Genomic DNA, 12,802 nt, shown 5'->3' with positions numbered 1-12,802 from the left:
AGGCGGCACAACGATCAAATCAGATCCACCGTCGCCGCCTCATCAGATCAGATCAGACCAGATCTCGTCGGCTCGGACGTCGCGGATGCCGCCGGACATCTCGCTGCCGAGGGCGATGACGGCGCTATCGGGGGAGATGCACGTCAATCGCTTGATGCTGAGGCGTTGTGTCGGCATGCCGTATTGATCCCACCCGCTTTTGCCGGCGATGCAGTTGTCGCTGGAGACCACGTAGGAGTCGAGTATGCGCGTGTCGGTGCATGAATCGGGGTTGATGCCGTCGGTGTTAGGGACATCAATGGGGGCGAGGATTGTTTCTATATATATATATACACTGTATACGAAAAAGCTATACAAAGGAGATTAAAGTTGTACACGAAATCTTATAAATTTGAAATTGTTTCAAGACCATCAAAAATATTGGCGGCAGAACAAGGGAGATTCCAAATTTCATTGTCTGCCAAAATACAAGACAATTTTCCCATCAAAACCTACATTACAAACTCTATTTAAGAGAGCTACAAGTTGCCACAACAAACACAAACCTAACAAGCAAAAATGAGAAAAGATCTCACTACAATAGAAAGAAACAAAATGGTGCAATTCATCCTCCAAGGCAGCATCGATGGGAAAGCGTAATATGGCAGATTAGAGCAAGCCATGCAGAAATTCTCAATCTGTCGTTAATTGAGATGGCTTAGCCCATTAATTAATTTTAGTTATAACCCCTAATCATTCTTAATTTTTGCTATTTTTAGAAACTGGTCTTGTTTCGTGGGACGGACCAAAAAGGAAACTTGGTCTTGTTCCGTGGGACGGAGGGAGTATAATATTCAGTTTAATTAGCGTTGTATAATAATAATAATAATAATAATTAAATCTGTATAACCAACAAACAAAAACAAAATGAAAAAAATAGTATGATGTTCAACAATAGAGATAAATGAGAGAGAACAAAAATTCATTTTGACACTTTAAACGTTTATTTTTTATAACTTTTACATCGCATTAAAGATCTGCTCATAATCATTAATTAACATTCATTTTGAATATTTTTTTTCATGAATTGAATTTAATAATTTTTGAAAAGAATTAAAAAAAAAGTGGAAGAAATCAAAAGGAGCGAGAAAATTTGGCGGTCTAAAAACTCATATTTTATACTTCATATAGATATAGATTGTGAATGGATTATACTTCTCCGTCCACAAAAAATAGTCCTAGTAACATGTGGCACATGTTTTAATAAAAATGGTTATTGTATTATGAGTGGATTAAGAGTTCCACTTAAAAAGTAGTGTCTATAATAATAAGGGTTAATTGCCGCAAAAACCATATACTTTTTCGATTTTTGGTTTTTTCCCATGACAAAAAAATCTGAACTGAAATACATCAATTGGAAAATTAATTGCAATTTTCTCCCTCGTCCATTTTTTCCCCAAATTGAATCTGAGGTGGCAATCGGATTTCCAGCGTGTCATCGCCGGGAATTGAACGAGACGACGCCGTTTTAATTTTAATTAAACAACGCCAGCGGACCAGTCGACGGTCTCCTGGATTGGAGTTTTGCGGAGGTAGTGAAGCTTTTTTTAGTCCCGTCACCTTGACCTCCAGCGCCAGCAGACCAATCAACGGTCGCCTTGCCCGAGCCTCGTGACTCCACCCCAAGTCCCCGATGTCGGTGGCGATTGGCAGTTGGCACGACAATTAGTTTTGAGAGAACTGATTCAGATCCCGGCTCCCACCTCCGCCGCCCTCGTCTCGCCTCCGCCCTCTCGCCTCGCCGCTTCCACACACCGCCTCCGCCCTCCCCTTTCCTCTTCCAGTTCGCTCGCCTCCATTCTCATTAATTAGGGCTCATTGCTTGACAAAGCAGGGGAAGGGAGACAGAATCAGATCTGCGACGCCTCTTTCAAAAATTTGGGTTTCAGGCGGCGGCGATAAGGACAGATTTGTGAACATTTAACAGAGGTTCTTCCGCCTACACTCTCTTTTTTCTTGATTTTTGATTTGGTTTTCTTGGATTTCTTGAATTTGGGGGGAAAAAACATTTATTGGACGGCGGCGGGAGTATAGATGTTCAGCTTTGATTATGACTTCCGACGTCTCCTTGGCGTCTTCGCCGGGCAACAACAAGTTTCAACAGGTGTCCAAGTTAGCAGGCGGCGGAGAAATTTCCCTTCTGTTTATGTGGCTGCCTAGTCATTTATTTATTTTGACAGATGGAATGAATTATGCCACGTTTAATCGGAGCTACACCGGAGCTCGTCGGAAAATGGACGCGGGGGAAAATTGCAATTAATTTTTCAATTGATCTATTTCACTTCTGATTTTTTTTTTGTCATGGGAAAAAACCAAAAATCGAAAAAGTATATGATTTTTGTAGCAATTAGCCCTAATAATAATTAATTATATTGTGGGTGAGAAATATGGTTCACCATGTGATAGATAGTTTTCAAAAATGAAAATGAATTAATTTTTGTGGACATTCCAAAATAATAAAAACAAATTATTTTTTGTGGACGGAAGAATTATTTTATTATATAATAACTTTCAACCCAAAACTCTACCTTGGTATCGTAATTTAAAACGACTAAAATTTTTAAATCTCAAGAATAGTATATTTTATTTAAGATGGAATTTATCCAACTCAATAAATTAAAAAAAAAAGTGTGAAATTTATTATGTTATTTTTCAGTTACCACCTTCAAGGATAAGCCGAAAATGTGAGTACACAAGGACAAATAAATGAATAAAAATTATAGCTAGTTCGTATTGTTAACGCTTTAAAAATTAACATAAATAAAGATATTGCAATAAAGAAATAGATGGAGTGTTAATAGTCGGGAGGCGCATGTATATCAAGAATTATAGCAGTAGCACGAACCGTGTTTTTACAATAAAAATGTCACGCTACGTTAAATAAATTAAAAAAAAAAAATCCGTGTAATAAATCTAATTGTTAAACGAATTAGTGTACAACAAGACACAAGACCAATTCTATTCTAATAAAGATATATTTCATCTTAACTTAGAAGCCTGCAAATTTATCTAAGTATACAACATAGACTGCCACATTCAGAGCCCTGTAATAAGTAACAACACAAACTACTAAAGTGAAAAGAATTTACAAAAAAACCTCTCAGCAACAGCTTCTCACCCATGAATCATCCCAATAATGGAGGGACACCAAAGAATGCTATATGCAGTAGTAGAGCTACAACGGCGCTCGGTATAAGCTTGAAAAGCGTGTAGCCTCTTGCCGAGCTGCTATTGTCAACTTGTCCAGCATTGAAGAACTCAGTTTTACCTGTACTGGTTGTTGTGGAGACGTTCACAGACGACGAGCCTGCAGAACATGAGTTTGTAGAACATGAGTTTGTATGAACGAGTTGGAGTAGGTGTTGTGATTGCTGTCACTGTGTTAACTTGAAGAGAGGGAGGAGGAAATCGAGCTGAGCAAGGAAAGCTTACAGTCGTAGTTCGCCCATCCGATCCTCTGTCCAGCTATATCATACACCACAATCTTATCTTTCAGAACGAGATCTGCAGGGAATGATGGCAATCATGGGCATATCACGATCAAGACCGAAGAAAGCAAGTTGAACAAGAGGAAGTAAGACTTGTGGAGCAACATATAGATAGCCCACAAAATTGGAAGGACAAAAATCCATAGTAGGATTAGTGAGTTATCTAGATAACAAAAACATCAATTCTTTTTCTAAGAACTGGAGCAATTTGAACTCTTAAGTCAGAAAAACGAGGAGAAGCATTTTATTACAGAATTTGACTATACAAGCCTTATAATAGCAATAAAAGTTTCTGGAAGTGTTTCTTTCGGCGCAAAAAGTTGCTATAAGCATTAAGTTTATGAACTGCATGTTTCCAGTTACGAGAAAAAAAAGTCTTCATAATTGGCTGCATTATTATGAATATGAATGGACCGAGAGAGAGGTAAGGATAAGGAAGCTGAAATATTCGTACCTCCTAAAATTGTAATTCCTTGACCCTGAATTTTCTGAATGCCGATGCACCACACAGCAGCACCACCCTACACAAGCAAACCATTGCATATATACCAATATTCAGGAAAAATAATAGAGAGAGATAGTGACTAGAGAGTTGTAGAGCATAGTGAATAGCATATTTTTAGACTTCTGGTCAAGGATCTCCAAAGCTGATTAATAGTAACTACTTGAAGAATTAGCCAAACTGAAAAAGTTCTTTACTGCATATGTGGGCTTAAGTTTTGAATTCTAAGCTCAGTGTGGCAAAATCAGAGATGAAGCTAATCAGTAAGTTTCAACGTGTAGAGGGCCAGTGCTACAGTTTCTCTAAGAGATTCCAAATGAAACCAAATGTTGACTTACAATAGAATTTTGCTGCAAAAGATAGTCTTGGGGCCTGAGAATCATTGATGCACCACCAGCAAAGTTTAAAGTAACTTGTGGGAATATTTCTGAGACACTGGAGAAGAAGAACGGACAACAAATATGTAAGAGGCATAGATCGGCCAGAAAGATATGTAAACAAGAATAATATGTCTCTGATGAAAAACCTTGAGGTCGTTAGATAGCATTGATTTCCTTTCGCAAGAAGAGGGCGCACAGATCCTGAAACAGTTTCTGTAATCTGTAGGGCAAAAAAGACTCTACAAATCAGGAATAAGAAAATATAAAATTCAATATTAAATATTACTCCAAATAACACAATGTTTACTATATTTTGCAGTTACAACATGAGTATTATAAAGTTGCAATTACAACACCACTTTTGAACTTTTCGGAATCTGAACATTCCTGTATTTTTCAGCAACAAAATTATGTTGTTTTATTAGTGGTACTCTTGGATAACCTTTGTCGACAGTAATTGGGGATGTTGTAATTTTAAAAATTAAAATGTGCTTCTATTGCAAAGTTCTAGAAGTCGTGCTTTAATTGCAAATTATGGTAAAGGTTGTGTTAGTTGCGCCAATTAACCTAAAATAAAATATACAATCTCTTGAAACGTACTGCAGTAACAAATGGATCGTAAGCCTCTTCCGCAAGGTATGCCAAAGTTGTGCCCGAATCAATTATTGTTCCACGGTTGCTTGAAGTCGCAAAGACTGATGAATCAATGTTGAGTGTCTGCCCATTTACAGCTATACTTTGTAGGTTTACATTGTAATGTGGCCTGGAAAGATGGAAAGAGCAAATATTTCAAATTGTAGTGTCAGTGACATATCCAACTAGTTGAACCAGTGTGACAACAATTTTGATAACTTGATTGCATCAGCAGCCTCACATCTTGGAGGCTTGTTTATAAAAGTATAGCTTATTGTACTTCTCAGAAAAAGATACGACAATAACACATGAAACAGCAATACACTTTAGCCTCTAATTTAAAGCATCCCCTAAAATAGTTTGTTACAGACATGTTTGCTTTAGGGTCTACTATATTTTATCTATTTAGAAAAGCATCACAAGAAATGGAACCAAGCCAAAAATAAAAAAGACCTACCACACAGAACAGCCTTTATTATGGAACCTCGTATTTGAAGATAGTACACACTTACGACCTCTCGTCTAGCGTCCCACTTCACATTTATTCTAAAACAATCTTGCGTGTGTTGGGCAAACGGTAAGGGGTTAATGCCTAAGGCCAAAGGTCTTGGGTTCGAGTCTCCTATGACGCAGCCTTTAAATATCTTTATTTAATACTGTTAATTTATAAAAAAAAAAGTATAAAATAGATAAATGCCAGGTTTTACATGATGGAAGAACTTAAAATCACCTTAGATTAATCCTAATAAAAAGATGTGGAAAGCAAATAAAAAAAGATAGAATTGAAATTCCTGATAGGAAAATACTTACTGTGATGGAACAAGAGGAGTGTAAACCATATTTGGCTCCACTATTTGACCAAGCACCAATATACCACCACCACCACTCTCTCCTCTCAAACAATGAGAAAACGAATATGGGGTGATTCCCTGCGATGAAAGCTGTGAAATCACAGATAATCCCTGCTGTCCAAAACCAAATATACCATCAACTGCCCTATCTGGCTTGGTAAGGTCCCCAGTTTGTGATGTGCTACAACTGTGGAGCAATGTACCCATGAAATCAATTGATAAAAACAAGCACAAATGGTAATTAACTAATATGAACGAGAACTAACCCGAAAACAACAGGTGCTGAATTATTTGAAGCCAATGAGTTCCCAACTATAGAGTCGAAATACATCGAGTCGTACACATAATAGCCAGATGTCCCACTGCCATCACCATACTGGAAGGTATACCCACACTGATTCTGGCCCGAACAACCAGAATCAGATGACTGAGCTCCCAAAGCACACCTCTGGTCAGAGCATAATATTGGTGAAGCCGTGGATGAGCTGGGTGGATCAAAAAACTCGAGCTCTATCTGTTGAGAAAAGAAATACATTTCAATAAACCATCAGAAAAACTAAGAATAAATTTCAAAGCAATGGAATTTGCGGAAAAGGTTTGACATACTTGAAGTCCACTGGATGTGGGGCAGCCATTACATGGATTGCAGCTAACCCATAGCACATCACTGCCAGTATCTATCTGTACATAGAATTCTTTTGCAGGAGTCCCCAATTTTACTCTTGTATAATATAGCCTGAAAAGCAAGATAAATCACCAGAAAGAATTCCAGTCAGTGGATATGCCTCCAAAAGATAGACGAATCAAGTACACGAGAAAAGATGAGCTTAAAAAACATTAAAATTTTGATGTAATACTAAAAGTTGAATAAATTCATGCAGCATTCCGTCTCAAATTGACGGAGTAAATCAAGAATATATTCCTCAGGAAAGTAATTGCACAACCATCACATTCAAACACGTTGGAAGCAAAGTTCAAATGCACTTTTGTAACAAGGAAGCCAAGATTTTGACTTCGACAGCTAAATTGAAGAAAGGAACAAAAATAAGAATCAGCAACATATCATGAAAGCTCTTCCTATTCCCCTTATCCAATCAAAAACTCGTATACTGATATCCAACTCATTTATCCGTTTTCCAGAAAAGGGAAATTCTTCATAAGATACGCGCACATTTATCATTGCATTCCATATGCACAATTACAAACAATTCAATGAAAAAATTATAAAATACAAAGACATACCCTACAAGATAAGGATCGTAGGTGCCTTCGACGGAAAAATCAACGACGCCGGAGGGCTGTTGCTGCAACAATCTACCGTGCCTGACTCGGTCGCGGTGCCTGAGTTGACTCATTCCAACTCCCTCATGACTCGCCCTCTCCAAGCTCAGCACCATTCCCTTCCCCTCCCCACCCACCGACATCGCCAAAAGTAGCGCCGCCGCCGCAATTGCCTGAGCCACCAGAATCCTCGCCGGCGGCATTATCCAATCGAAACACCGCCCTTTTCCCCTGTTTCTTTCTCTCTCTCTCTCCTATGTTTCGCCTTTCCTTATACTCTAAGCAATACAACGGCTATGTGGAAAATATCTGTATCTATATACGAATCTATCTATATATGTCAGATGATATTTCAGTGCATTGTAGACATCTCTGTGTGCGCGTGAATTTTGAGAGAAAAAGAATGAGAGAGAAAAAGAGAGAAGAGAGAGAGAGAGAGTGCGCGAGAGACAACAGCCGATAACTGAAGTTTGATTCAAATGGAAAAAATCAACTTGTGTTACGCGGTATTTGTGTAAAGATATAGATTGTTCGCTTCGATTGATTGTACGTTCAACTGAAAAAGGTTGTACGCATATCGTTAATCACTTAATCTTAATCCTCCGATTCTTTTTTAACCGTACTGAAATACTTCGCCACTTGTTTTCTTCTCTCTCCCCTTTTTCTCATTTTCTTTTTTTCTTTTAAGAAGAAATATGGAGTAATATTTAATTTTTCATTTTAGAATGCTTGTCACCTCACGATTCTTTTTCATTTCTGCAACTTTTTTTTTCTTTCTTTAAAAAAGGGGTGCAACACGAGGACTCGGTGCATTAGTGCTGGTATGATCGCACCCTTTTCATTTCTGCAACTATTTCTTAAAATTTCTATATATTTCGTAGGATAAATATCACTTTAAACCTCAAACTATTTTCACACTATCAATTATATCTTGGACTATCGAAAATAATTTTTTAAACCTTGAACTATCAATTTTGTATCAATTGTACAATTCGTTCATTTTTTTAGCTTCGAAAATTTGACGTGGCTCACCGGATGCCACAATATATGTAACAGCCCGATTTTCATAAGCTTTTTAATTTAAAATCTTGAAGAACTAATAGTTAAAAATAAAATTCCTTGACTATCAAAATTTAAACTAATTTAAAATCAACTTGCTAAAAACTAAAGTAGTAACATGAAATAAAATGATAAACTAAAAAGTAACATGTTTCAACTTAAATTTCTATGAAAATACTAAATCTCTAGTCATTCTCGACTTCCATGGCCACCTCGACTCCAGAACTGCAAAACTGAGAAGATAAGGGGTGAGCATATTAAAAATATACTCAGTGAGGAACATAATAAAATATTCATATATGTCACATATATAATTAAATCACGTTATCATACTTGTAAATATACGCCAAGAGACCGGAGCCCCTTGACAAACATAATCATAGTTTGAGTCGATGGCTTAAGTCCCATGACAAAACACATACATAGATCCATGGCTTAGGTCCCATGATCAACTTATCAACATAGATCAATTGCTTAGGTCCCATGATCGCACATAACATAGATCAATGGCTTAGGTCCCATGATCGCACATAACATAGATCAATGGCTTAGGTCCCATGATCGCACATAACATAGATCGATGGTTTAGGTCCCATGATCGCACATAACATAGATCAATGGCTTAGATCACATGATCACACATAACATAGTCATAAGATGCACGTAAACAAGTAATCAAACGCGATAATAAAAACATATATAACCATATGAATAAGCGTAAAATCCCTCACCTTAAAGTCGAAGGCAATTAACTAAAATCCGGAATGAAGGTCTTAATAGCGCCGCACCAGAAGAATTCGTCAAAATCGCAGCTGAACAGACCAGTCAGCTTCAAGCCTTCGTTTGAAGCCTCAAACGTCCTCAAATCGTATTTTGCCCAGAAATACGACTTCTTCGTCTTCGAGAGAGATTTCCGTGACCGCCTGTTTCGCTTGAATCGGAGTTCTGTCGAGGAAGTTATGGCCGTTCTCCCGAAACTGCCAGAACTTGATTTCCTGCGAAAATCTGACTCCAGCTCAGATCTTCTGCCTACACGTTTCTGGCCCTCTCTGCTCTCTCTAAAACCCTAATTAATTAGTGTGTCCGTCTGTTTTAGGGTTTGAAAATAGATCCCATATTTATACTAGTTTCTAAAGAGCTTTTGATAAATATAAAAAAAATTATTTTCTTTGTATATCTCCTACTAAGATAAAGAATAAAGATGATAAAAGGAGTTCTAATTCTAATAGGAATCATTAATAATAATAATAATAATAATAATAATAATAATAATAATAATAATAATAATAATAATAATAATAATAATAATAATAATAATAAGCTATACAAGAAAATACCATTAATTAAACTTATAAAATAAATCTAAGTTATCGGGGTGTCACAATATATTTAGAATCATTATTTTTTGACCAATATTATATAAAACGAGGTGATTATATGCATTACTCATTAAAAATTCAAATGATGAAAAATGGATAAAAGGTACAATTGATACAAAATTAATAGTTCAAGGTTTAAAAAATTATTTTTAATAGTTCAAGATATAATTGATAATGCGAAAATAATTTGAGGTTTAAAGTGATATTTACCCTATTTTGTAAAACAACAGTTTTCACATTTTTTAGAAAATAGTACTCCTTGATTAACATGGCGGCAACTACATCAAGTGAAACAAGTATTCACCATTTTCACAAATTTACTATGATTAAAAAAAAATTTGAGCAACATAAAATATTATCTCTTCAGTATTAGATAATGGAGTATTATTTTTAAATAGTAGTATAAAATATTTTCCAATAGTTTAAACAAATTTTTTCAACAAAATAAATATGTGTATAGGATAAATGTAGTACATGATCATTTTTTTTTTCATCTCTAATAAACATATGATAAAAAAGGATAAAAAGATACTCTCTCTGTGCCAATAGAAGTGGGACACTTGTCTTTTTTGTTTGTCCCACTAAAATTGACACTTTCCTAAAATAGTACATGATCCCTACTTTTTCTAGTGACATAAAATAAATGGACTCTACCTACTTTACCCTCTTAATCCTTTATTCTTAATCTTCGTGTCCAACTCAAAAGTGCAAATTCTAGTGGGACAGAAGGAGTAATATTTTTTTTATTTTTTCTTATTCATTTTTTCCAATAAAGATTTTACAACTAAAGTAAACGCAAACCTTAATAAAATGTGGCGAACTAGTCAATCGAGCTTAAAAAAACATTTACTGATAAAATTTCATCTTGTTATATTTTTAATAATAGTATCATATTATTGACTATATATATATATATAAAAGATTAATTGTCGATTTGGTGCATGAATTTTATCTAGTCGGGGCAGATGAATTTTAATTGACCGTTGTTAAATTATTTTTTTCAATTCTTTTTTTATATATTTCTAATACAGTCGTACTTATACTTGTGTAAGCTGACTTTTCACAAAAAACTAAGTAAAATCATCAACATCTAAATATATTATGTTTGTCCATTTAATTTAAACATAAAATACTTGTCTTAACAAAAATGGGCATTTTTCGTACACTCTTAGGCTGCGTTTACTTTGATGGATAAATATATCCATGAAAAAGAATGGATAACACAAATTTATGCTTTTAAATGTCTCCTTCCTTTTCCAATATTTGACACAAAAATAAATGCTCACCATTTTTTCTTCCTTATTTTCACTTCAATGATAGATAATATAAGGAAGGAAAAAATGGTGAGCATTTATTTTTGTGTCAAATATTGGAAAGGAAGGAGACATTTAAATGCATAAATTTGTGTTATCCATTCTTTTTCATGGATAAATTTATCCATCAAAGTAAACGCAGTCTAAACAAAAATGAGCATTTCAATCTTTTAACACAATTCTAAAGGCCTCATAAGTATTTTAAAGTTAAATTTGGATAATTAATTGGGATATGTGAAGGCGTAGATAATCAAAGTGTAATTTCTTTATCTGATTATTTGAAAAACGACATCACTTTAATAAATGAAAATACTTCGTATTAAAATTATAAATTAATTCAAAATTCATGCATTAAATAACATGTGATCTTTTTTTTTTTTTTTTGATCTAAAATATCATGTGATCTTATATATCATCAATTGTCCTCGTATGTTGATAACTATTAATATTATGATCTGGATAGCTCGATCTAAATGTCAATGTTGGGACTTGATTAAATTATTTTTAACTACAAATTCGTCAACTTCCTCAATGTGAACAACTTTTTCTAAAAATATAATATTCCAATAAAATAAATCTGGAAGAAACTATACCAAAATCAAACACGGACCATAATTTATCACAGATAAACACGTTAAATAAATGGAATTGGTCCACCTACGCTATGCTATAATAAAACTGATTGAAAAAACCGTTTGAAACTGCAGCCATTTGTCTCAAAATTCTATACCACGACGCAACGACATTCTAGATTAAATTCTTATCCGATTGCGATTTGCCCAAAATATTAAATGTATTTAGCCAAATAGTAAATAAATGTATTTATACGGTTATTCATCACAGTTAATTTGTCGTTTTATCTTGACGTTGTTATTTGGTCAAAAAAAAATTCTTGACGTTGTTATTTGTGGTAACACTTCGTCATAAATAATAATTATATATAGGGGTCTCCGTTTTCTATATTTTTTTAAAGTATAAATAACCTTTGTTATGGGGAGACTTCTATATAAGTACTTTTTTTAAAGGGACTTCTATATAAGTACTTATTTTGACTACTTTTCAAGTTCACGTAATATCATCGAGGATAATTACATTAATTGAGCTTAATGAGCCACGGTTGCCTTAATAATATCTACCATCATAGTATATGAGCGAAATATGTATTTCACAATCGACTCTATCAATAAAATATTATATTCCATAATTTATTGATCATGATATAAATTTATAAAATTATCATCGGTATTATATTTCAACTACAAGCTTATTGTTTCTACAACTAATCAGGTTTTGTTGAAATTTTGAAATACACACATCCACAGCTCAATAAAATGAAATGTGATTATAAAATAAAAGATTTTGTTTGGAAATTTAAGATTTAATTAAGACGACGAAGCACATCTCAATTGATATAAAATATATATTTTTTTAATTAGTAGGTCGTGAGTTTGAGTCACACACCGTGTGTGGGTGTGAGAAAAATTCTAATTAAGACAATAAATTTCAAAATATTCACATGACACGTAAGATATTAAATTATTATGATATGGCAATTATTGGATGGAAAAGAGTGTGAGTATTTGATGAAACATGACACGTAAGATATTAAATTATTATGATATGGCAATTATTGGATGGAAAAGAGTGTGAGTATTTGATGAAGTATGCAGGTTACCTAAATTCATTTAATAGTGACAGTTACTTAACAAGGAAAATCAAGAGATTGAATGTTGCTTAAGTCTTTATGTAATCAATGAAAAAGCTAATAATGGACCAAGCAATCTATATACTCTCCCTTAAACTAGGTGGGCTATCCCCTAATTTGGTACAAAGTTGGTCCATCAAAAAAATAAAAATATAATAATTTATTTATTTAT

The 12,802-nt window shown here is 34.4% G+C and overlaps 1 protein-coding gene across 1 annotated transcript; it reads right to left on the bottom strand.

The window, feature by feature from the left end:
• Positions 1-2,914: 2,914 nt before the first annotated feature.
• Positions 2,915-7,897, bottom strand: LOC131020143 (aspartic proteinase 36-like). The gene is made up of 10 exons (XM_057948833.1): positions 7,136-7,897; positions 6,500-6,629; positions 6,160-6,407; positions 5,853-6,080; positions 5,010-5,172; positions 4,556-4,629; positions 4,368-4,464; positions 3,982-4,048; positions 3,472-3,543; positions 2,915-3,346 (listed from the first exon to the last, which is right to left on the bottom strand). The coding sequence occupies exons 1-10, from the start codon at positions 7,375-7,377 to the stop codon at positions 3,165-3,167; spliced, it is 1,503 nt and encodes a 500-aa protein (XP_057804816.1). The 5' UTR covers positions 7,378-7,897; the 3' UTR covers positions 2,915-3,164.
• Positions 7,898-12,802: the final 4,905 nt, after the last annotated feature.

The sequence above is a fragment of the Salvia miltiorrhiza genome, chromosome 1 (assembly GCF_028751815.1).
Source record: "Salvia miltiorrhiza cultivar Shanhuang (shh) chromosome 1, IMPLAD_Smil_shh, whole genome shotgun sequence".
NCBI lineage: Eukaryota > Viridiplantae > Streptophyta > Magnoliopsida > Lamiales > Lamiaceae > Salvia > Salvia miltiorrhiza.
The sequence above is the reverse complement of the archived record's forward strand: the minus strand, read 5'-3'. Positions and strand labels throughout refer to the sequence as shown.

Coding starts and splice junctions, on each gene's coding strand:
- LOC131020143 (XM_057948833.1), bottom strand. CDS start 7,377: ATGCCGCCGGCGAGGATTCTGGTGGCTCAGGCAATTGCGGCGGCGGCG. Junction 6,630..7,135: donor TACGATCCTTATCTTGTAGG/GTATGTCTTTGT, acceptor CTTGCTTTTCAG/GCTATATTATACAAGAGTAA. Junction 3,544..3,981: donor AGGAATTACAATTTTAGGAG/GTACGAATATTT, acceptor CATTCCCTGCAG/ATCTCGTTCTGAAAGATAAG.